At 38.4% G+C, this 25,488-nt stretch overlaps 1 protein-coding gene across 1 annotated transcript in view; it reads left to right on the top strand.

Annotated features, from left to right (window-relative positions):
- The window catches only part of CSMD1 (CUB and Sushi multiple domains 1), a 1,222,061-nt gene that overhangs the window by 555,913 nt on the left and 640,660 nt on the right, over nt 1-25,488 (top strand). The window contains exon 4 of the mRNA XM_075049874.1: nt 21,400-21,594. Within this exon, the coding sequence (XP_074905975.1) occupies nt 21,400-21,594 (195 nt within the window). The remainder of the gene's footprint in view (nt 1-21,399; nt 21,595-25,488) is intronic.

The following is a 25,488-nucleotide window of genomic DNA, read 5'->3' as shown; positions in this document are numbered from 1 at the left end:
GTATGAAGGGCAAGGAATGACAAAGTATCTTTTATGCAGCGCTGCCTTGCTTGGAGCTGTAAAACTGATGGGTAAATGAGCTTTCCTCCTGTGATCTACAGCACTAAGTTCCTGTGAATGCTTAAGCCATCAAATGCATTTTAAACTTGACAGTATATTTCAAAACAGTAAGGTTATTTTGTGTAGGGCTAGAAGAAATCCTGAGTTTCCTGTGTTATTTAATACCATGTAAAACACAGGACGAGCTAAGTTAACAGTTCTGCATTTTGTAAAGAGTAAGAGTGATCTACCAAGTTTCAATGTTGAGAAAAGTCAGCCCAAGAAGATCCTACACAGTTTATATTCAGAAGGAGGAAGAAAAAGATTTCTTTTTATTACCATAGTGTACGTATATGCCCAGCTTGTAATGGGACCTGCACACAATGAATCTGTCCATTGGTTATCTGAATTTAAAAGAAAAAGAGGTCCTGACTCACATCTGTGAAAGCCAGCTGGGTTCTACTGAGCTCTCCCTTACAGCTACGCAGGTAGCTATTACTTTCTTTATTATTCATTCACTGCTGTGCTTGAGAGGAGCAGTCCTTCTGTTTGACAACTGCAAAAAGATTTTATTTTTACAAAATGAATCTTAGCCTATGAAATAATAGAAGTTGATTCCATTATGTGTTATTCACTGCAGCAGTTAAGTCAAATCTTCTGTTTGCCCACATCCTCTGCAGCTGTTAGTAAACTGACAGGCAAATACTCAAAGGCATTTCAAAAGCATGGTGGGATTGGAGGGAGAAAAAAAAGCCAATTATTCTTGATGTTAAGAAAACTTTGGATCAAAGTATCACTTACATGCTAACCATTTCATGTAACATTAATGTACTTTTCCACTATTTCTACAGTTTAATAAACAGCCCTTACCCCACTTCATGCCATTCTGATTGATACATGGTTTCTGATTGACACAAGATATATACGTTTTTCTGAAATGGTCTAATAGCATCTCATTCTAGATTTCCTTTTATAGTTTTGTCAAAATCGTCACCATTGTGTTATGAATCATTTTTTTCTCATTCTGCTTCACATATTGACTTGATTATCTGTTGAGTGCCATGCTCCCAAACGAAGAGTGTGTGTGTGTGTGTGTGTGTGTGTGTGTGTGTGTGTATGAGGCAGAAGTAGGTAAACACACCTTTGCATGTTGCCACTTATGTCAATACCAAGTAAGTTATGGTGGCAGCATTGTTGTACCTGTGGTGGTCTATGAATATAAACCAGGAAAAATTTGTGGACAGAAATTAAACTAAGTAATTAAACTAAGTCAGAATTGAGAAGATGTATAACTTTTGGGTATGAAGCCCTTTTGCAGGTCAGGATCTTGCTGAGCAAGCCTTATGCTTTCCATTTATACCAGCTGATCAAATGAAAGATACTACTTGTTCCCATATGCCTTGCCTCCTTCATTCTAAAATGGTGCTTTTCTCGCATCAGTATATGGAAAAATACTGAATACTTTCTGTTATGATCTGATGGATGACATGGGAAATGTTGGAAGCAACAAACAGTGACTAGAAGTGTGGAATTTTTTTCTTGTTGTTTTGTTTTTTTCCTTCCCCACAAGCACACCCATAGTCTGGGTGCATGCGAGCTGCATAGAGCAATACCTTAAGCTCTGTAAACCAAAGCTTTTCTTTGGATTTGTATCTCATAACTTGTATCTTCAGAGTTTTTCAGGTGTGAAAGTTACAGATTGAATTGCTGTCATTATCCTGGTGTTACATGAAAACCACCACCCTGGCTGTAAGAAGCAACCTACGTTGTCTTGAAATAGAATGAGCATCTCAACTTCTTCTAGAAATTAAATTGAGGAGATTTGATGTATTCCTGAGACTCTTACTGTGGCTATGGAGGAGCAGCAGGGCTGGCAGCGGCAGGGGCTTCACGAGCAAGGGCCCAGGGGAGCAGGACAGACCCAAAGGTGGTAGTCAGGATCAGGCCCAGCCCTGGGGTGGCTGGACAGGGCTGCGGTGATGGGTCTGGGTCCAGGGCCAGGCTGGGACGTCAGCCCACAGTGCTGTGTGGGAGCGCTCTGGCAATGTCCCCAAGGGGAAGGGGACAGCCCTCTGCTGCTCTGAGTTGGCCTTGAGCCCCAGGAGCCAGATCTTCAGGAGAAGGGATGCTCTCAGGGCCCCTAGACTGAAACCTGAAACATGTCACTTCTTGGGCAGCTTGCTGATAGGAAGGGTTGCAGTCTGTGCCCATAGCTGAATTTAGCTGCTCTGAAGAAGTTTTGAATAAAATTCTTCATTGTAAATGCCCAAACTCCCTTACAACAGAAACTTTAAATCTCAGTATTGTTAAATCACCTTTATGTGGGGGTGTGTGGGGATCAGTTGCAAGAAATTACTTTGACTGCACAACTCTACCCTGAAGTACAATGATTCTAGTGCAACTTTTATGACCAGCTTCTCTGTCCAGCTGTATTTCATTTGCACCTGAGTATGTCAGAAATACTTTGCCCAAAATGAGTCTGTGTCTTTCATAAGGAGACCTTTGGTGTACAATATTGTTAAAGACCACTAGAGAGAGCAGAGATAAATCAAAATACTGGAAGAAAAATGCCCCCTTGATTTCTAACAATTTTTTTTCTAAGAACTTTATTCCCTTAAAATTTGTACTTCTGGATTTAGACAACTAGTCTGTATATAGTTTGAATTTCTGACTGTGGATTCTTTGACTAAACACTTCTGATTAAAGATAAGCATGAGTAGAAGTATCACACTGGATTGCGACTTACTTCCTTCAAATAAAAGAAAAAACAACCCATGAGATTTCTAAATCTCATCCTATTAGATGCAGAAGCTACACCTCACTGTTTTGAGAAAAAGTTTAGTAATTGGGAGATGCAAAGTCTCAAAAGGCTTTTTTTTCAAATAAGCTATTCCATGCTGTTTAATTTTGCCAATAAGATCATTGCACATCTGACATTTAAATTCTGGAATTTTCCTTCAGATTTTGGTGTGTCATGTAAGACCAAGAAGAATATCTGTGCTGTTATCTACTTGTGTCAGATACAGTTTTTTAAACTGTCTACCATACCGCTTGTGTTTTATAGGAATAGGTTTTTAAAAATGTATTTAATAAACTATTTTTTTAGCTCTTAGTGAAGATATTTTGAGAAGAGATTCAATGTGTAGTAATTCTTACTAGTATACCTTTATTGCTTCAGCATTCAGCATCTAAAATAACTTCCAACAAACTCTAAACTTAATTTTCCAACTGTCAGAAACCATGAAGATCTCTAATAACCGTAAATGCCACATATCAGAGATGCTGAAGTGGAACTTAATAATTTGAAGTATTTTGTTGGTTTCATAAAGACTTCTTATATCGTTGGGAGGTATTTCACAGCCAGCCTTGGAACCACATTAAAAATGTGGGTGAATGATGAAGGCAGAGCGTGTTTGTCTCTTGAGATGTTACCTTGACAGGCTCTTTATAAATGGAAAACTGGTTTAGTGAAAAGAGCTGCTGTGATTACTGAATGAACATAAAGCTTTCACTTCTCTGTCATTTAACAGCTGGCAGATTACAGAACTGCTTTTTTGGGGAGAAAATTTAATAGGTTAGTATTAACAGACAGATACATAAAATCACTTTCTCTCCCAGGGTTTATGTGAAACAAATTGATGTGCCAGGCTGCACCTTAGAGGGACAGTGCAGCGAGAACTGGTGCCTTTCAAACTTCAGAAACCCATAGAAGGCCACAGGTAGCTGTTCAACAGGCTAAAATCTCCAGGCAACAGAGTTGTATGAAAGCCTTGGGGAAAAAAGCCTATTTGATCTATTTAAGTCTTTTGAATTTGTGTAGATATGTTCCTTGCTATCAGTACAGTGCAGATTTTATCCTTGCTTCATTCTTTCTTATCCTGTGGGATTGTACTTTTAAGTGATTTTTTTATTGTCTTTTTTTTTTCTATATCCAAGCAGATGGGGATAACTATATGTTGCAAACAAACCCCCAAAACTCCTTGGTTGTATGTGAGAAGGTTGTCCCATTCCATCCGAGGTAGCAGCAGAGCTACTCCTCTGAAATAATCATTGTAAAGGGAAAGCTGATCTTAGTGCTTCTTTCTATTTACTGTGGGGTGTATCATAGAATTATTTAAAAGCAAAACAGACGTGAAGTGCTCTCTGAGGGACTGCAAAGGGATAGGCCAGTGATCACATAGCCATCCAAAAGTTTAATATCCATCTGCTACAGTAGCTGCCGATGCTCTTCCTTGTCTGGGATGAGTGAGCAATCAATACCGTCCTGGTGTCTTCATCTACACCAGGATATAACCCCTGTCAGGACGTGGGCAGGGGCACTAACAGCCATCTGTACTGTTGTTAGATGGATTGCGGCATGAGTTTTCTTTGGGCCAAGTAGCACTTTCCTGAAGGACTCTTGGGAATGACTCAGAAGTTGGTACAGCCTGCTGACTGTTCCGAACAGGCAATCTGGATGCAGCCATCCTGTTTTGCAGGCTCAGAAACTGTGGTAATAATGTGCCAGCTGGCCTCAGTTCCATTCAGTTTTACTGCACAGTGTAGTCAGCACGTCTCCTTATCCTGATCTAGTGACTCACATGTATGTGAAGAGTGTAGAAGTGCAGCACGGTGTCCAGTGAAACACGCAGTCTTCTAGGCTTTTGAGTAGAAGAGACTTAGGCTCTTTCAGATTTGGAGATCACCCTTACCACCTTGCACACTTGTAGTGCAGAAACAAACATGGAATTAATGAATTCTGGGACAATTTCAGTATTAGACTCTCTTCCATTGCTTCCAGTAAATAATCTTTTAGACAAATAATAGCAGACAATCTCCTTTAGCTGCACATTGAACAAGTATTGTAGTAAAGTAAACTTTTCCTTTGATACAGCATCAGCCTCACAGATGGCTTCATTGTTCAAATAGCCACAATACTAATTTGGCTGTCAAGATTGTGATAAAACTGAGGAGGATGAAAATACCTTCTGGTGTTCCATATGCTGTTTGGAGATTAGGGTTAAAGTAGACAACGGCAACCAAAGTGGACAGAATGTCATATTACATAAAAAAAAAATAAAAAGGACTAGTGGGTTTCTTTTTTGTTTTGTTTTATTTTTTACCACATTGGTGGTGTTGGAGTCCCAAAAGAGTTACAGACATGGAGAACACATGGAAATTATTTAATAGTGTCTGTCTGCAAGTGTCAGTTATAGCCACAATCTCTTAAGCAGAGCTAGTTGAGAATCTAGTGTCATGTCCAGATCCAAATGGTCCTGAGAGTTAGCTCTCTACAGAGTAAGTTTTTGTTAGGCCATTAGTGAACATAAGAACTATACATTGGGCTAATATAGAATTCAGTGGGGAGGATAGTGTTTGAGTGGACTCTGAAATGCCAGTTGTGCAAAATGAGTTTAAGAGTAAGTTTAAAAAAAAAAGGAGACTCATGATTTGTAACTACAGGACAGGAAATCTTCACTAATTAAGAATCCCTGAGATCTAAAGCGAATCAAATTCAAGCCTGAGGACCAAAGTACTTTAGAAATTCCAAGGGAATTTTACACCAAACGTTTCAGAGGAAACATCTTGAGAAATCTGTCCACTGTCACTTGTTGCCGCTCCCCAGTTCCTTACAACTTTATTACTTAGTAAACAGTGTTTATGGGTCTCACTCTAATCAGTCTCGTTGTTCTCCTGGGAACAACCACAGGTCATCATCAGAAGATTGAACGGGTATGCCTCTAGTTGTGGTTTTTACTTATTCTTTCAGCTTTTTTTGTAAAAGCATGTTAATGAACATAAGTACTGTCTATGTTTAGCTCTATGGCTACATTTTAAAAAGAGATCTCTGCAGGCAGTTAGCTTGCCTGGAAACTGAAGTTCAGAGCCAGGTTTACATTGCTCTATACAGTAGGGTGCTGAACCATACAAGCTAGTTGCTGTCAGCCACTTCACAGCACTTAGGAGTGCGTATGTAGTTACTGAAAAGGCTAAACTGTCTTATTTGCTAGGGTGAAACGCTACACTTACTTGGATGCGGTGCTTTCAGGACTTTAACTATTCTCGCCATACTTCAGTGTATTTTGTGAAAGTACAAGTGAGTTCGAAACTCTTCACACCCTGCTCCACTGAATGATGGAGATGCACCCTGACTTAGGTTTGAAAGTACTACTCTGTGTCTGGGTCATTTCTGTGCTGACTCAAAGTTGATGTAATAAAAGGATCTCACCTGTCTTTTCAAGTAACTGCTCTCACATATGCATGCACAGGTTTACTTGGTTTCTATGGCATCTATAAGATAATAGCTGTGTGTAAATAATAATCTTGCTCCTCCAGAGTGTTCCCAGGAATTTTTATTTTCAAAAGCTCTGACATTTGGGGTTTAATCCTTTTGTTTCTTATTTCTGAATCCTGTATTTGATTAAAGGGATATCATACAACTTTATCACTAATTTTCTTTTAATATAGAATGGAAACAAAACAAAGCATTTCTAACAAGCACAACACTGTTTTTATTTAGTTTTGCAGTGGGTTTAAGTAACTTTTTTTCTCTAGACCCCTGCTTCCTTATCCCATCAGTGCAACAGCATTTCTAGCAGAGTGCTCTCATGTAATGAACAAACAGGGACATCAGCTTGGCATGATTCAAGCTTAAGGGCTTTTGAAGGAGCTTTTAAGGTTTCTCATGTCAAAACTGACTAATAACCCCACCCCCCCCAAACCCCCCAAAACCACTTAAGGATGGACTTGCATCATGGGCCACAGATCCTTTCTATAGAAATACCACATTTTTTCAGCTAAAAAATATGTGCTAAAATGTGTACATATGTGACAGAGTTTCCAGTAGTTCTGAAGCTGCCACTGCATTTCACTGAGAAACGAAAGTTTAGAAAAAAAACCCAACAATTTAAGCTTGTGCCTATTTAGCCTCTAAAATTCTCCTTTTTTGATTAATTAGGATGCCACAAATAACATTATGTCAAATTGCATGTGTAGGGTTTTGCTCTTTCCTTGCTTGTTTCTCCTTCTCCTCCCATTTGTGCAGAGTCCTTTTACTAAGTATTTTTTCTAACTACCATGCAAAGAACTTGCCTTATAGAAGGCAGATGTAATTAAGGAACTTTAGATCATGTTTTCATAAAGTGGTTCATTTTGGTATCTGAATTTGTTTTCTTCTTGCTGCTCTTCATTCTTATTCCCACACTGACCCAGCATCTCAGCTGCACAATCATCTCTGTATTTTTTCCCCCCAAGCTGGGACGTTAACTGCTCCAGCTTAAACATCCTGCCAAACATGTATTTACATGGGTGTTTGAGGGATTATTTTTTTTTTCTTTCAAAGGCAGATCACTTCTCTGCACTTATTCATAGATTGGTCATGTAAACCACTGTAAGAAACAAAAGAGGACAGCACGAGGCGGCACTGAAAATAAGCAACAGAAATTCATATTGTTGTGTTGTAAACAAAGGTTTGGTGACAGAATTTGCTGTTGTAAAGAGCACTCTCTGCCTCACCTTGGCTGGTTAAATAGAAAATCTCTGTTGTATGTTGTGAGGCGCCGACATATGGAAACAATTAATTTGGGAATCCTTTCTTCCTTATGAAGTCATCTGAGTCCTGAAAGCTTACAAACTCTCACCTCACTAAACTCACATTAAAATCGATATTTTCATCAAAGCTATGTTCACTTTCACAGACTATAGCTGTGGAGTGCAAAACACTTCTCTGTTTCATTTAGGTCCATGAAATGCTGCACATTTAAATGTATGTTACCTGAGGTCTTCCTGCATAGCAAGCTATATGTAATTCTCCTATAGAAAAGCTTTTGAGATGGTAGATTCTTCTCCTGCCCTTATACTGATGTTTTTGCATACTGCTGAAGCACGGAGTAAGTTATTTGATGTCTTTGTTGAAGTATGAGCCTGCAAATGCTAACCAGACAAAAGCCTTCATAACTCAAACAACTTTCTGATGCAATTTCTAAGAACAAATAGGGACAAAGTTGAAAAAGGCACTGCTGCATTTCTGTTATCACAAGGATTTCTAACAACAGCAACAAAATGAAGTATTGAATTAGGAGAGGGAAAAAACCCCTCACTGTTCCTACAGGAAACTGGAAGGACAAGGACTGCAGCTTGAGGACCACAATGCTATCATCCATGTTTCTTAACCATACATGCTCCTGGTATGGTTTTAACCTGTGTCAAAGACAATTCTTAGCGTTGATCAGGGAATAGGACAGCACAGAGCCTTTTTTCCACATGGCATACCTGTAGGAAGTGAGAAGAAAAAGTTAGTTACGTTGCTATGACTTTTGCAGTGCCACTTGGCTTCAGGACCTAAGTACAAGCCCTAATTCCTTTTATTTTCAATTACAGGTGTAGACAAGAGGCTCATATGTCATACTGAATCCCTGTTAAAAATTTGCCTCATGTTTGTCTGTAAGCAAGATAAAGGTCTCTGGTGGAAATGGAGTGCTACTTATCAAAGCTTCAATGGCAAGAGAGGAGTTGTGGAAAGCTTGTGAGACCCCACGGTCCAGCTTTGTTAAAAGCCACCATCGCAGCAGAAGTGGGGGAGTGCCTGAACCAGAGCAGAGAGCACTCCTGGTGCAGGGGCAGTTTGTTCTCAGACTTCCCTGTAATCTCAACAAACAGTAAATCAGGGTACAGGAAAAAGAATGAAAAGGAAACCAGTGTTTTTTGAAGGAATATTACCTTAGTTAGTAATAAGGAGCTGCAGATATGATGGCAAGCTGGTAATAGCTGAAGATGAACCTCTATTAAATCAACAGTAGTGTATCTATTACTGAAGCTGATTTTTTCCAAATTTAATCTTCCATTACTTCCTTTCTTGTCTCTCTCTCAGTCCCATAAGGTTTTCCCTGACCTGTAAGTACTTAGCCCTGAAAACAGAAAACTGGTACGTACATACAAGGTGTTCCACAGTTTGTATTTATCGAGTAATACGTGACATTGGGTACTTTGCATTAAGCTTTATCTGTTCAGAGTTAAAGAATCTTTCTTCTTAAATGTATTTCGCTGAAACATAAAGCATTTTGATTCTGTTTAATAAACATAATTTCAAGTGTATCTAGATTATTTGTATACAATACGATTACAACTTTCTAACTTTAAGAAGAGTAAACTCATGCCTTATTCTGTTAAAATTACTGTCCTTACCTAGTATGGCATGTCTTAATAGTTCAAAATCCAATTTGATTTAGTAGCAACAATTGTTGCAGAGAATGTTGGGAGCAATAGAGAGAATATCTGTTTGTGCAATCTGCCTCAACAGTTTTTATTCACAATTCATCTGTACAGTTGTATGTATTCTGTTGTCTTGCCCTCATTAAGCATAAGCTTGTTCTCCCGTCTAGTAACATAGTTCTCAATATGGGTCAGACAGACTCTTGTTTCAAGGGGTTTCCAGGAAAAATAAGCATTAGGAAAAAATAGGCTTCAGATTGTTAGATGTATAAAATCTGTGTATACTTGAGTAATATGTATGTGAATCTTTTCATGCTCCACTGCTTTGTTAATAGTAACAAGAAAACAAAAATTTTGATTGTGCAATATGTGTTGTTTAATCATATAAATACATCAAGATAATAGCAGCTTGGTACATTCCTGTCTTCTATCTTGAAATAAGTATGCTTTTCCATGTAAAATCAGAAGTCAGTTAACTTTCTCATTCTCTGTCAAAATCAATTTTAAGTGTCTCAATGAAAAGACATGTCAGACCCAAATGTCTGTGTGTCGGCAGGTTGACAGGATAGGAGGTGCACAAGTGGATCTCTTAGATCTTTTGTCTCTGCTTATGTTGGCCAGATGAGGAAGCTTCTGCATTCCTTGATTAGACTCCTTAAGACACAGGTAGTCATTTTTATTTAAAATTGTTTTATAAATTAAGGTCAGCCTCAGACTAGTCATGCACCCCCCAGTGTCCTCTCTCCCTGTGACTGTATGGAAACTGCCCCATAGTTTCATATTCTGCTTAGAATGCTTCTCATTTTCAACCTGCTTGTAACTGTAATTCATTTATGAGTTTTCATTTTTGTCCCAGCCTTGCCTTCAGCTTTATAATGTTTCTTATGACCTGGTGTTTGCTTTCCAGTGTCTTCATAATGACTGTATTTTAATCTTAATTTCTCAGATTATAGCTGTAAAAATCTTCCAATATCCTCTTAAAAGCTCTCTAGCTCTTGGATCACTTTAGTAGCCCTGCTCTGTGTCTGCTTCAGATTGAATTACTTTTATTTGAACATGGGTAATCAGATTTGTATGCAGGCCTCCACATAAGGTCTTAGCAGTTTCTTGTACTTATATTTCTGTTTGATAAGTACCTTGTTTAACACACAGAGATATTGTCATTTTTACCTTCATATCCTGTTGGCTTTCAAGCACAGGATGGATTTGATTTTAATGAGTTGAGTGTAGGTCTTTTGACTAATGGGATCCTCAAAAGTGGTCTGGTTAAAAAACAATATTTGCTTGGTTTTATTTGTTATCGTACATGAGGTAGTGAGCTAGAGGTAGTCTTCCAATTACATTTCTTATGTTGACAGTCTGGAAGTAGCACTGTGGAAGGATAGTTGAGAAAACAGGAGTTTCTTCATTGCCAAAAGGTCATCATGATCTTTCTCAGAATGAGAAGGGCAGTTACTGCACACATTTGTGGTGATTATACTGACAAACTGGAAAACAGACCATAGAACACACTGAACTTTTTAAAGGAGGTGGAAAAGCATGATTTTGATATTTTTAAGAATATGACTAATGACTTTTGATCTCTGGTAGCTGGCAAAGTTTCCATTTATAAATTTTGCACAGCCTCAGATGCTTTTTATAGCCTCGGCCTGGACTGTCATGCTCCACTCGTTCTTCTCCTGTTTCAGGAAGAGAGAATTAAAATCTAGAACTATTGCTCACTGATCTCAGCTCATCTGGGAAAGTGTGTAGTACATCTGAGGCAAAATAAATGTGAAGAAATAGAAAGTTTTAGCTTTAATTTCAGATTGCCTTTGCACCTGAGAGTTTTCTGGCATTGTTTGTACAGTATTGACTTTTATGGTCTTATAACCAACGGCAAGACATTTATTACATACTTTATAATAAAAGTAAACACACTAAAAATAAAATCCATCAATCTTTCGTTATTACCTGCACAAGAAAATTAAAATATCAATCTCAATGTGGAAGATGTATTAGAGTTTTAAAGTTACTGCCTACTCCCAAATGATTTTCATAGCTGTGCAATCCAATACAGTTTTGCACATCCTTAGAGACAGACAGACACCATTGGGTAAATGCTTGTAAAACAAGAAAGCTGTAGGTTTCAAAAGTGATATGATCCAAGTATTTTATCTGGAAAATATTGCCATGATTTATGAGTGCACAAATACAGAAACAAACACATAACAGGGAACAGATTTCCTCTTATCCTTGGATTCTATGAAAATACAGGTTTCTACTTGCTCAGCTAACAATAGCAAACATAACAGCTTTATTTCTGTAAGCCAATAAGGGTGTGGGGTTTTATTTGTTTGGTTGTTTTTTTTTTAAGAAAAAAAATCGCAAGTAGACCTAACAAAGACAGTCTGAACAAAAATGTTGACAGGAGATAAATAGTGGGCCATGTCTGATGCTTCAGTATGTACGTTTCCGTGCCATGTAGATTCTTGAAAGCTGCATTTGGCACCTTGAAGTGTAAATATGGCTTAATTAACAGGTATTCCATGAACTTGCACTTTGTATGTTTTGGTTTCTGTGAGTGAACTCTTCCTTCCCCTAGAATAAATTAAATGAAATCCATTAATTTTTTATGAAATAATTTTTAAGAAAGATGTAAATATCTGATGTTAGATAACTTGCGGACTAAAGTTTTCAAGGTTAGTTCTGTGTCTGCATGGGTATGTGTATGTGCACGTGCACATGTGCCAATGACAAAAAGTTTGGTACCACTCCTCTAATAGTCACTTCTCATGATGATTTTTTGTAACTCTGGAGTTGGGAAAAATGTCCTCATTTTATTTTGGGGGGGATAAAGGTGAAAATTCTATTCATAGTTCTCTTCTCCCCCTCCCCCTTTTTCCACCCCCTCTCAAAAATAGATTAATAGTCAGCTTAGATCGATGTCTTATGTGAGATTTATATTTTGACGTATCAGCTGCTGGAAGACGTTTTGGAGAAATCCTGGGATCCTTTATTAAGAAAAAAACTAAAACTGGAGGCATTCAAACTGAAGATTTCCTGGTTTGATCTTATGTGCATATGTGTGTATATACATATAACACATACACACTAAAATAAATAGACTTAAAAATTGAGTGTTCACAGAAGACTTTATTAAATACCATAAGAAAAATATTATATAGAGTAAAAATTAATTTAGTGATAGTACCGATGGAGAGTAATTGTTGAATTACACTTCCTGTGGGAGGCATTTCTTTTAGCCATTATTTTTCTTATCATGTGTTTTCACCTTATCTTTATTATACCAAGGGGTTTTTACATGTCAGAACTTAGAATTATTATATTTTTATTATTTCTATAGAATGCAGGGCCCTAGCTGTGGACTAATCCTCTGTATTACATTAAATATTACCATTTTGTCTGGGCTTGCATAATCTGTGTTCTGGAAGCATATAATCAAAGTCAACAGTAAACTTGAAGCTCAGGATGATAAAAAATAGGAAAGAAGTTATAATCAGATTAACTAGCATGAGCTGCCAGTGGTTGTAAAGGGGCTTGTTGTCAGCAAACTTCTTGAAGATGGACACATAGACTGATTTAAATTGGGAAGCGTTTCTGGTGTTCATTTGATTAACACCCACTCACCCCCACCAAAGAAGAGCAAAGTTAGATGAGGTTGCATAGGGCCTTGTCCTGTCATGGTTTGGATATTTCCAAGGACAGATTTCACAATCTCTCTTGGCAACTTCAATCCTTGGCTGCTCTCAAGTTGGAAAAACCCCCCAAACATTCTAGGTTCTAAATACAACTTCCTTTGTTGCAAATTGCATCCATTATGTCCCATGTGGTCACTGTGCGCTTTTGAGAAAATTCTTCTCTACACTTCTTTGTGGTGACGGGATTAAGATCTCCCCTTTCCAAAGCAGTCTCTTCTCCAGGCTGAACAAGCCCAGCTTCCTCAGCCTCCCATCAGAGGACAAGTGCCCCAGTGCCACCTGACCATAGTGCTGGCCCTCCACTGAACTTGATCTGGGGTGTTAATGTCCTGCTTGTACTGGAAAGCCCCAGACAGGACACAGTACTCCAGCCACGGACTCACAAGTGCAATATAGAGGGGGAGAATTATTTCCCTTGGTCTGCTAGCTGCTCTTTCACTCTTCTACAGCTTGGGGTGCAATTGGGTGTCTTTGCTGCCAGAGCACATTGCTGCCTGGTCCTTTTCTGCTAAACTACTTCCCAGCTAGCTGGCATCACACTGTACATTTGCATGGTGTTATGCTGTCCTGGGGGCAAAACTTTGCATTTGCCTTTGTTGAATTTCATGATATTTGTGTCACGATGTTTCAAAGGGATCTTGACGGCCTGGAGAATAGCAGTCCTGCCCTCCAATATGGACTGCTCCCTGGTTTGGTGTCATCCTGAACTATAGGAGGGTTTGTTCCATCTCCTATTGCAATAAAAGTTATTAAAGAATATCAGCTCTGGTATGAACCCTTGAGGAATCAACTAGCAACCAGCTGCCAGCTGAGCTCTTTACTGGTGGTCACAACATTTTGAACCTTACAGTCCAGCCAATTTTCTCCCTACCTTGCAGTCCAGTTATCTATTTCATGCTCCACTGGATCTATTACAAGGCTACTATGGAGAGCCTTGTCAAAGGCTTTGCTGAAGTCATGGTAAAAAACATCCACTGCTCTCCCCTAGTCCTCTAAACCAGTCATCTCTTCACATAAGGCAATCAGATTGGTCAGGCAGGATTCCCCCTTAGTGACTCCATGTTGGTTCTTCCAGCCTACTGTTGAACTGGAAGTTCAAATCTGGAAAAGATATTCCGTTTGCTGGAAGCTTGTCACTGTTGAAGTACAAAAGGGGTCATTACTGGGCTGAGTACAGTTTAATGTCTTCATTAATGACCTGGACAACAGAGTGCATGCTCAACAAGTATCCAGGTGATACAAAACTTGGAGGGATGGCTGATATATCAGAAGGTTGGGCTGCCATTCAAAGGGATCTTGACAGGATGGAGAAATAGGCAAACAGAAATCTCATAGAGCTCAACTAAGAGGTATCCAAAGTCTTGCACCTGGGAGTGAATAATCCCAGGCACCAGTAACGGATGGGGACTGAGCAGATAGGAGGCAGCTCAGCAGAGATCCTGGGGACGACCTGTTGACCACAGGTCAGCAGTATGCCCTTGTGGCAAAGACCAACAACCTTCTGGATTGCATTATGCAGAGCGCTCCCAGCAGGTTGAGGGAGATGATTGTTCGCTTCTATTCAGCACTGGTGAGACCACACCTGGAGTGGTGTGTCCAGTTCTGGGCTCCCCAGTACAAGAAAGAGACATGGCCGTACTGAAGTGAGTCCAGCAAAGCGCCACAAAGATGGTTAAGGGCTTGGCACGTCTGGCCTGAGGAGAGACAGAGATCTGGGATTGTTCAGCCTAAAGGAGAGATTGCTCAGGGAAGTCTTACTGACATGTGTAAATTCCCTTCTGGGGAGGGGTAAAGATGATGCAGCCGGACTCTTCCCAGTGGTGGCCACTGGCAGGATGAGAGGCAATGGACACAATGTGAAATACATAAAATTCAATTTAAACATAAGAAAAAGCTTTTTTTTTTTTTTTTTTTTTAAAATATATTTATTTCTTTCTTCTGTGAGTTTGATCAAACACTGCAAAAGATTGCCCAGAGAGTCTGTGGAGTCTCCATCTTTGGAGATACTCAAAACCAAACCAGACATGGTCTGGGCAACCTGCTCTAGCTTCTTTGTCTCTTTTGCTTTCCAAAAAGTGTCATATATGTGAAAGCAATTTTGTAGGCCATGTTGGTTTTGAGAATAAAGAAGAATTTTGCAGAGGATAAGACTGTGCAGTTTCTGTCAAGATACTGTCCTCTGACAAATGATCTACATGCATCTGCAGTGTTCCATACTAATGCGGAAATCAGCGCTGGTAGATCAATTAACTATTCATTGTACATAGCTCTTGGAAATAGAAAGGACAAAGTTGTTTAATAAATTGACAGTGAACTATTACATGCTTTTCAATTGATTCAATATTTGGAATTATTTAAAACAGAAAGGTCAAAATGTACTGTAATGGAGTTTAATGTAAGACATTAGAAACTTAAAAAAAAATCAAATATATTGATTTTGTAGTCTTTTTCTCGGTAGAAATGGCAAGTACACTTCTATAGAATTCTTTAGAATTAGTTTTTCAAAGCAATTTTCATTACTTACACCTTAGAAAAAAGCACTATATTATTTCCAGAACAGATTTATTAGAGAAAATACTTTTACATGTATATGCATATAAGTATCTTTCTAAGTCCATCTTTTGTTCAGTACAGCACTTTTAGTTTGGTAGATTGAAAGGGTATTAATTTTTTTTTCTCTAAGTTCCTGTCGTGGTTTAACCCCAGCCAGCAACTAAGCACCATGCAGCCGCTCACTCACTCCCCCTCCCTCAGTGGGATGGGGGAGAAAATTGGGAAAAGAAGCAAAACCCGTGGGTTGAGATAAGAACAGTTTAATAGAATATTAAAAGAAGAAACTAATAGTGGTAATGATAACACTAATAAAGTGACAACAGTAATGATAAAAGGATTGGAATATACAAATGATGCACAGTGCAATTGCTCACCACCTGCTGATTGACACCCAGTTAGTCCCCAAGCGGCGATCCCCCCACCCCCACTCCCCCCCAGTTCCTGTACTAGACATGATGTCACACGGTATGGAATACCCAGTTTGGATCAGGTGCCCTGACTGTGTCCTGTGCCAGCTTCTTGTGCCCCTCCAGCTTTCTCACTGGCTGGACATGAGAAGCTGAAAAATCCTTGACTGTAGTCTAAACACTACTGAGCAACAACTGAAACCATCAGTGTGTTATCAACATTCTTCTCATACTGAACTCAAAACATAGCACTGTACCAGCTACTAGGAAGACAATTAACTCTATCCCAGCTGAAACCAGGACAGTTCTTTTTCAAATGAAGTTGCTTTTCTGAGTTGGAGCAGAGACTTTAGTTTCAGTGCCATTCTTGCAAGAAAATCTAGTGGTTTTTCCTTGCCTATTTGTTAGCATATTTTGTTCTGTTTTCATAAAGAGTATAATTATTACCCTTCTCAAAAATTATTTTCTTCTTCTATGACTCTGGAAATACAGTCGTATGTGTATCTTCTATTTATACATGAAACCACAAAGTATAACACAGTAGCCATGGGGACAGGGTATCATGGGCTGTGCATCACACCTATTAAACATGTTGACATATGCCCTGAAATTTTCTCTAACCCTAATTTTCTCCACACAGCTTCTGAAATTCCTCCCAGTGTTGTAATTCCAAAGCTGTCAACCATATCAAGGGACTCTCTAACTTCCTCCTGACTTAAGGTTTTTCCTTTGTGTATGGTTTTGCCTGTGGCCACCAATATAAGAAGGTAATGTTAGGAAACACATAGGGGACTGTTACAGAGGGACTATGGAACGCCAAGAAGTAGGGAAGTTTGCATTTGGCTGAATATAGGTACAACCCAGAAAACTTTTCCAGTTGTTTCAGAAAGAACAGGAAAAAGAACAAATAACATAGATCCTTGTAAAGTCTTGTAAAGCTATTGAAATAAGTGAAGGAAAAACATGCGTCTTGCTCCTTTCTTTCCTCTTTCCCCTTCCTATTTTTCTTAATTTCAATTAAGCTGCTTTCTGAATTGTTGCTGTCAAGTTCTGACTACCCTGTGTGTCACTGACCTATAAAAGCTGAGGAACTGATTCACAGAAGGGTGACAGTGTTATCTTTAACTGGCATAAGCAGTGTGAGCTTTTTGCTGTTAAGGCCTCTAGGCGATCTTTGCAATCTAGTTTATGATCGTGACTTCTGAAAAAAAAAAAAAAAAAAATCCATTATGTTCTCCTGAAATCACCATCAGATTGAGCCTTTGAATAGTGCTTTCAGCAAAGGTTAGGAAGTTAATTTTCATAGTTTTATAATTGATTTCAGATCTAGATGCCTTATTCATGTAAAAATTAATAGGAGTTGGGCTGCCAGAGACCTCAAACCCTTCAGAATTTATTAGAAAGTACCTTTTTTTAGCTTGACCTTTTAAACCAAAAAAAAAAAAAAAAAAAAAAAAACTTACCAAAACAGAACATTACATTGCCAGTAGTTGTCATGATGGGTTTGAAGTAAACATGGGAAAAATGTATAGGCACTGCTTATTGTGTATTTAAAGACTTGCATTCTAGTGTGATGACCATAGTAAGAAAACTTACTTACCATAGTAAGAAAAAAGATGTGGAATAAAATAGTAATTACAAAATGTATTCAGTTCAATGACAGCTACCATTTATATTTTGTTTTTTCATTATCAACCACTGCTGTCTAATCTTAGGTGATTTCTCTGTTACAATAGAAACGGGTAAATGATGAAATCTAATATATCCAACAAAAGAAAGGAAACTCTCCATAAGTGAAAGGATTTTATTTAAGCAAAGGTCTATGTTTAAGGTGCTGTGAATATGCTTTCAAGTGGCCTGCATTGCAAATAAATATGGAGTCTAGCTTCAGAAAGAGTATTAAAAAGGCTGTGTAAATAAATAATCTGATACAGGCCATCTCAGAATTAGTAATTTGTTACATATGAGTTTATTTAACAGCCTTTAATTGATTATTCATATATTGTCAAAAATGGTGCCATTTCTCTACTACATTTTCCAGTCCTGTGGTGGTGTAGCCTTTTGCCACTGTCTCATAATTATAGATTATGATGTTTTGAATACTTTTCTAAAAAATATAAATTGATAACATGCATAGTTAGCTTAAATAGTGAGTTAAAACCTTTGGCATGTTATCTAATTAATAAATTGCATTCTGGATTTGGATCATGTGCATTTGTCAAACAGTTCTACTGTCTAGGAAGATACAGTTAATGTATGAGGAAGGCCTATCTTTCAGCTTTAATTTCATGAATAAATCTTACTGCACAGTGCTCCAGATTGATCTGTGCTAGGAAGTGAGGTCCACACAGGCTCTTATGTCTGCCGTAATGGTGAAGATAGACTCTTGAGGAGGAAATCTCAGGAGATGGATCTGCTTGGCTACCCTATTGTACATATTTTTGCTACTAAAGTAACAAGACTAAACAAATTCCTTTCCAAACATTGTAATTTTTTTTTTCAAAACCTAAGAAGGACTTGAGTGAAGAAAAATGAGATAAAGCATGCTATCTGAGAACACTATAATGTTAGGTCAATATAAAAAATCCATTACCTTCAGTGCTTCTGTGTAGTATAGTTTATAATTGTTCTCAGTACACAGTGAACATCAAATTATTTCATGAATCAAACATCTTGATAATGAAAGATGCTGTGGCATTGGTGATTCTATGAGCTTCCTCCAGGAAGGGACTGCAGGTTCTCAATCCTATTGACAGTAGACCTCAGTAACACTACAGAAAAATACAGGTCTTTTACTGAAAACTTGGCAATGAAGTTAAAGCTTGATGGACATATGATAGCTTTGGTCAGCCAGAACTCTCATAATCCGAAGAGTAAACTATTTTGGTTACTGTTAGGAACCTTCAAAGGGTAATTCATCTTAGGTCCAGACTAGAAGCAGTAAAGTCTGTGCAGATGAAATTGTGCAGCTACCTCAATGTACTTCAATCAGAGTTTTAGAAAAGCACATAAATAATGCCGCTGAATGCTTGATCTTGACAAATAGTGAAATCCTGTGAACTATTACGTGTATTATTGAACATGGCTGTCATTCTCAGATGACTCATCTTTTACTGGTTTTTAGGAGGTTGTGGTAAAAAGCATGCCAGTTTCAGGATGCCAAGTCCCATTTTTTCTGGGGTTCTTGACAGATGTAGTGGTAAGAAAAGGCAGAAAAACATCATATTGTAGGAGACCTTTACACAGATAGAAGACTGATTGGCTGCAATACAGTTTCAACAGTTAGCTAGTGCCAGTTATCATGTATATGGCAGACCTAGATTTGCTATGATGTGTTTTCCTTGGGAATGCAGTTTGTCAGAAATCATAGTATCTTTGAATAATGCATTTTTCTTCCGCATAGCACACCCACTCATAAAAATAAATACTGAGTTTTGGATTGTATAAATATTCCTGCATACACAAGATCTTATGAGGAAACTACTTCATATTACAGTGTTTTGTAAAAATGTTTTGATTCAAAAATAACAGAAAGAGAGATTCTTGTTTCAGCTGCTGGTATTCTGCTGTGTCAAAGCATGTAACAAATTTTTATTTGTTTGACTTGTCTTGCAAAATTACTTGTATTAACCTACCATGACTAAAACAGCAAAAAGGGGGAAATTTGCCAAGAGAGAGGTAACATTTTTAATAGTGCTATAAAACATATAATAGCGTATAGCAATATATGCTGTAGCATATAGTGGATCATTGTTGCCAACTTTTTGGAATGTAAATTAGTATCTTTATTTTATTCTAATTATTCCGATGTCTTAAAATCACTTTATTTTATATGTATTCATTCTCATATATGTGAATCAAACACTGAGTCTCTTTCCAATGTGAATGAGCACATCCAAATAAATATCCTACTCTATTAAGGCTGCTGAAACAGCACAGAAGAAGTGTGGGTATCATATTGTTTGCTTCTAGCTCAGCAACCTTAAGTAGTTCCTCTAATGCACAGAAATGTTAGATCTCTGATCTGCAACATTGGTAGAACATTAATCTTACTCATCATTCATTAGAGGGTTATATGGCTTTTGTTACCTTCTTAATATTTATAGAAGATTTTGGCATTTTTCTCATAAAAGGGTGTTGTAAGTGAAAGTGCTCTTTTAATTTTTTTAGCCTTTTTTTGGCCTTTTCAAAATTTTCTCATGTAGTTTGGGTTGTAACTTAAGTGTAATTATGATCATTTAAATGCCAGTGTGACTAACTGTTTGAGTAATGAATTAAGGGTGTGCATTCAATAATTGAACTTACATGGTATAATGGGGCTTAATTAGCATTGATATATTGATATAATGCTTTACAACACTCTGAGGATGTGCATGTATTGAGTAATTAATCCTCTCAACATGCAGGTTACTGAGGTTAGTATGGTTATATTTATTCTGCAGATGGGTAGAGTAAGGTAAGAGAGAAGTATGGGGTGAAAGAATTTGTCCACGAAACATGCAGTTTCTGAAATGATACCAGAATTACATGTGAGCTTTTCAGACCACCATTTCTTTGATGAACACATTTATCTTTTGTGCTCTGTTCATGACATATTTCAGCTTCCTACACTTATTTGTTCTGCTCTAAAGGAAATTAAGCAATTTTAATTTGTACTACTTCAATGAAAGGAATGGCATGCCATTAATAACTTTCAAATGAGATAGAGAACAAAAACAATTCCATTTTCCTCCTCCCCAACACACACTTTAGCTTTTCCTGGGTGGAGGAGTATCATCTCTAAACTGATAACGAGTTAAGACAATCTCTTCCAAATAACTAATGCTTACAAATGGTAGTAACTGTCTGTAATAAAAAAGAAAATAACTATGTCCATTCATATCAGCCCAATGTTACTACTTAGTCATTGTTTCCCTCATATTTTCTGTTTCCATTAACAAAGACTGACTTAATTTATTTTCTAGAACCTGGAGTAATTTGAAAATAAGCAGAAAATCAAACTTCTTTAATACACTTTAGACTTCAGTTTACTGTTAGAAACCAGTTAATTATTGGATCCTTTTAAATTGTTATTCTATCAAGTAAAACGAAAACTGTACATAAAGTACCGTCTACTGCCTGGATCCATAATGATGATGTATGAATATTTTTGCAATATTACAAAAAAAGAATTAAATAAAAACTTCTTTTACTTCATTCAGAGTTTTGGGAGAAACAGCAAAGTTTATAGGATATTTCGTTTGAAAATAGATCTGTAAAGAACTTCACTGAAGGAGTGTCAAATCAAGAAATGAGTTTGAAATTAGCTTTGAAAGTCGTGATGTCTGTTACCAACTGAAATCTTTTGTGAAAGTACATTCCATAGCCTAATTTCTCCTTTTTTTATATAAGGCGTACTGTTTTAAAAAATGAAAATAAACCCAATTATTTAATTACAATTGTTTTACAAGTATTTATTACTTCATTCTGCAGAATTTAACCGTAACATTTTTCCTTCTTTCTTTTGACAGTATTACCTAGTCATACTTGTGGCAACCCAGGAGAGATACCTAAAGGAGTACTTCATGGAACCAGATTCAACATTGGAGATAAAATCCGATATAGCTGTATCTCTGGTTACATCCTAGAAGGCCATGCCATGTTGACATGTATTGTGAGTCCTGGAAATGGTGCATCATGGGATTTTCCAGTTCCTTTTTGCAGAGGTAAAAATAAAGACATGATATATCTTTAAATTATAAAGACAATATTAAACCAGCAGATTAAATACATTTATTTTGAGGTGGGTTTTTTTTACTTTCTAAATGTAAAAGTACTAAGGTACTGTCTAAAAATCTACACCATTTAAAACTATAATCACAATTCAGAAACAATGACTCTCCAGAGTTTACATTCAGAGGTAGATGTTATCTACTGATCTTTTTTCATTTACGTGGGGGATAGCTATAGCAATTTGACAGCAGGACCTGGCAAATGCTTTTGCAAATTTCTGCTTTTGGAAACTTTCTGCCAGGAAGAAGCTTGAAATCTTCAACCATATGATCTTTGAAGAGGACATCTGGTGGACCAATCCCTTTGAGTCCAACTCCTGCTTAAAGCATGGATAACTTCAAAGTTAGACCAGGTTGCTCAAGGCTTTGCCCACTTGAAATTTTAATATCTCCATGGATGTTGATTCTAAAGCCTCTATGGGAACCTGTTCTAGTGCCTAGCTGCCCTCATTTTCATGACCAGTTTGAATTATCTTTTTACAGATTATATCCATTTCCTCTTCTGCTGTTGTGGACCTATGAAAAGATTCTGGGTCCATCTTTCCTAAATTAAACAGTGCAGTTAGATTTTCTCATAGCCTCCTCTTGTCTGGGCTGAAAAATCCATTTCCCTCATTCTTTAGTCTCATATATTATGTTCTTCACCATCTAAACCATCTTAGCAACCCTTCTCTGGACTTCTTCCAGTCTGTCAATGCCAGTGTCTCCTTTGTACTGGGAGAGCGTAGGGTGGACACAGCATTCCAGATGGGGCCTCCTGAGTGTCAAGTAGATGAACTCTGTCTAACTCTCTCTCTTTAGCTGCTGGCTATGTTCTTGCTCATGCAACCCAATACGAGGTAAGCCTTCAGTGCTGCAAAAGTGCACCACTGACTCAGCTTCTATTTCACCAGGACCTCAGGTCATTTTGTCAGAGCTGCCACCTAGCAAATATTTTTTGCATGGGATGATCATGTTCCAGGTATGGGATGATCCTGTTCCATGTATAGAATGATCCTGTTCCAGGTATAAGACTTAGCATTTCTGGTTTGGAATTTCATGAGATTCCTGTCATTCTTCCAGGTTGTCAAAGCCTGTCTGAATGGCAGTCCTGCCCTTCAGGGTGCCATCTGTAAACCTTGTCAGAGTGCATTCAATCCCATACTGCAGACTCATGGTGAAGATATTATATAAATTCAGCCTCAATTTGAATCCCTGGGGAATGCTGCAAGTCACTGACCACTAGCTTGACTTTAAACAATTGGCCTCTGCTATCTGAGCCTGATCGTTCAGTCAGTTTTTCACACACATAATAGCCCACCCATCCAGTCTGTATGCCCTCAATTTGACTACAATGATATAGCGGGGAACTGTGTTGTGAAAACTTTGTTGACGTCAGGCTAAATCTTTTTGTCAAAGAAAGCAGTCAGGTAGCCAAGGATGATTTGCATTGGCAAAAGCTGGCTGTCCCTGTTCAGCTTTTTGTCCTTTGTGTGCTTGGGAATGGTTTTCATAAACACACCATAATTTTCTGGAGGTCTGAGGTGAACTTGATAGATACACGGTTGCTAGGATCCTTGGGGTTTTTTTTTTAAATGAGAAATGAAAAATTATCTCTTTTCCAGTCATTGGGAATCAGCCTTGATTGTCATAACCTTTCAAAGATGACACAGAGCAGCCACACACTTTGACACACCAAGAACCCTTAGGTGCTTTCCATTAAGTACCATGAACTTGCACATATCCTGTTTACTTCTATAGGTTCTTGTATTGTTTCTCCTGTGCTGTGGCTACTACTTTTCTTCCCAAAACTTCTGCATTTTATTGAGAATTGGGAGGCCTGAGGGCACCCTTTGCTAATAAAGAGAGAAGCAAAGGGGACATTGAGTGCCTCAGCCTTTTCCATGTCTTCATCACAAGGTCACTCAGCCCACTGAGCAGCAGCACCACCATGTCCTTCATTTTCCTTTTGTTGTTGGTATACCTATAGAATGGTTTCTAGTATGACCACTCTTCACATTCCTCACCAGTTTTCATTCAATCTGAGCTTTGGCCTTCCTTCTTCTATCCCTGCATTCCTGAGCAACACTTCTATATTCCTTTCAAGTAGCTCATTCCTGCTTTCACATTGTGTACACTGTTGGGGGGGGGCTTTGCATTTCAGTTAAAACACCTCAGTCAGGAATTTCCTGTTCAGCCTGAGCAGCCTCCTACTATGCCTATTCATTTATGTACATATATATATGCATCGTTTTTGAGCTTTGAGGAAGCTGCCCTTGAAGACAAATAAGCTCTTCTGGGCCTCCTGGCCCTTCAAGACATCAGCCCATGAGAGCCCGCCTACCACTTTGCAAATAAGTTGAAATCTGGTTCTACTATTTATCTTCCTCACTTCCCACAGGATCTTCAGCTCATAGTTATTGTAACCATAGCTGCTGTTGAATACTACTTACCTGAGTGCTTCTTTTTTTTTACACCTAGTTGGCCTGTGCAGTGCCTGCATTAAAGACATTCTTCCCGGTGAACTCAGAAACCTAATGGATTGCTTGTCCTCTGCTATGCTGCCATCCACACAGATGTTGGGATGGTTAAAGTCTTCCATGAGAACCAGAGCCTGTGATTGGGAAACTTCTAGTTGTTTAAAGGTTTTGACCACTTCTTAATCAGGTGGTCTGCAGCAGATATCCACCATAATGATGTCCCCCTTGGCTTCCCCTTCTCATTCTAGCCCGCAGGAGCTCAGTGAGCCTGTTGCCTGTTATGCAGAAGAGCTCTGTTCATTCAAGATCCTACTTTGCATAGGGTGCAGCCTCTCCTTTTCTTCCTGCTTTTCCTAAGAGCCTGTGTGTATTCATTGCAGCCCTCTGGTCAGGTGAGCTGTCCCACTAGGTTTCTGTAATCTTGATGACAACAAAGTTGAGTGACTGTATGTGCACTTCCAGTTTGTCCAGTTTGCTTCCCATGCAGCACATTTTTTTGCGTACACTTCAACTGGGCTTCCAGTCAAGTTGCTTTCTGAGGGGGAGGGAGAGACACATTCATTGCCTCATCCCATGTGTTCTTCCCTGGGCCTGTAGGTTTTGGCCTGCATCCCTGACAAACTTAGTTCGGAGCTCTCCTCGCTAGGTCAGCAAACCTGTTGCCCTGTTCAGCCAGGCAGATCCCATGTCTCCCCTGCTGCCCTTATTCCTTGAAGATGATCCTGTGGTCAAAGAAGCCAAAGCCCTGGTGCCCAGCACCAGCTGCTTAGTCAAGTGTTGTTCTGCAGGAATCTGATGCTCCTGCCTGAGCTTTTCCTCTTGCATTAAGGAGAACCCCTCTGGTGTCCCGTGCTTTTCAGCCTAATCCCAAGCCCTCTGGACACCCTTTACTGTTCAAATTCTTCCTTGGCAGTATTATTGGTACCCATGTGGATGAGCAATAAAGGGTATTTGTTGTCTTCTGTAATAATTTGTGAAGGTTTCTTGTGACTGAAGGGTCTTAATGTAATTCCTTACAGCAAAGAAATATTTTAGAAATTTCTGTTCTCCAAAACAAATGTAAGAGTTAATAATCAAAAAACCAGCAGAGATTTGGGTCATGTCTGTTGTTTGTATTTGATTTCAATCAGTATGCCACAAAGATTTTTTTTACTAGGTCTTCGAAAACAGGAAGAAAACAAAAATTTTCTAACCTTTCAGTTGCCTGATCTTAGATGTTGTTTTTTGTTTTGTTTTGTTTTGTTTTCCTTCTAATATGAGGTAGTAAACAGGTTTCAGAAAAATATACATGTTGTAAGTTCATGGTGTTGTCAGTGTCTACTAAATATTTGTTCTGTTTCTGCAGATACTGCCCATTTTGGCAGTGTTC

Source organism: Buteo buteo, chromosome 17 (assembly GCF_964188355.1).
Source record: "Buteo buteo chromosome 17, bButBut1.hap1.1, whole genome shotgun sequence".
NCBI classification, from domain to species: Eukaryota; Metazoa; Chordata; class Aves; order Accipitriformes; family Accipitridae; genus Buteo; species Buteo buteo.
Note: the sequence above shows the minus strand (reverse complement) of the source record. Positions and strands in the feature narration are given on the sequence as shown.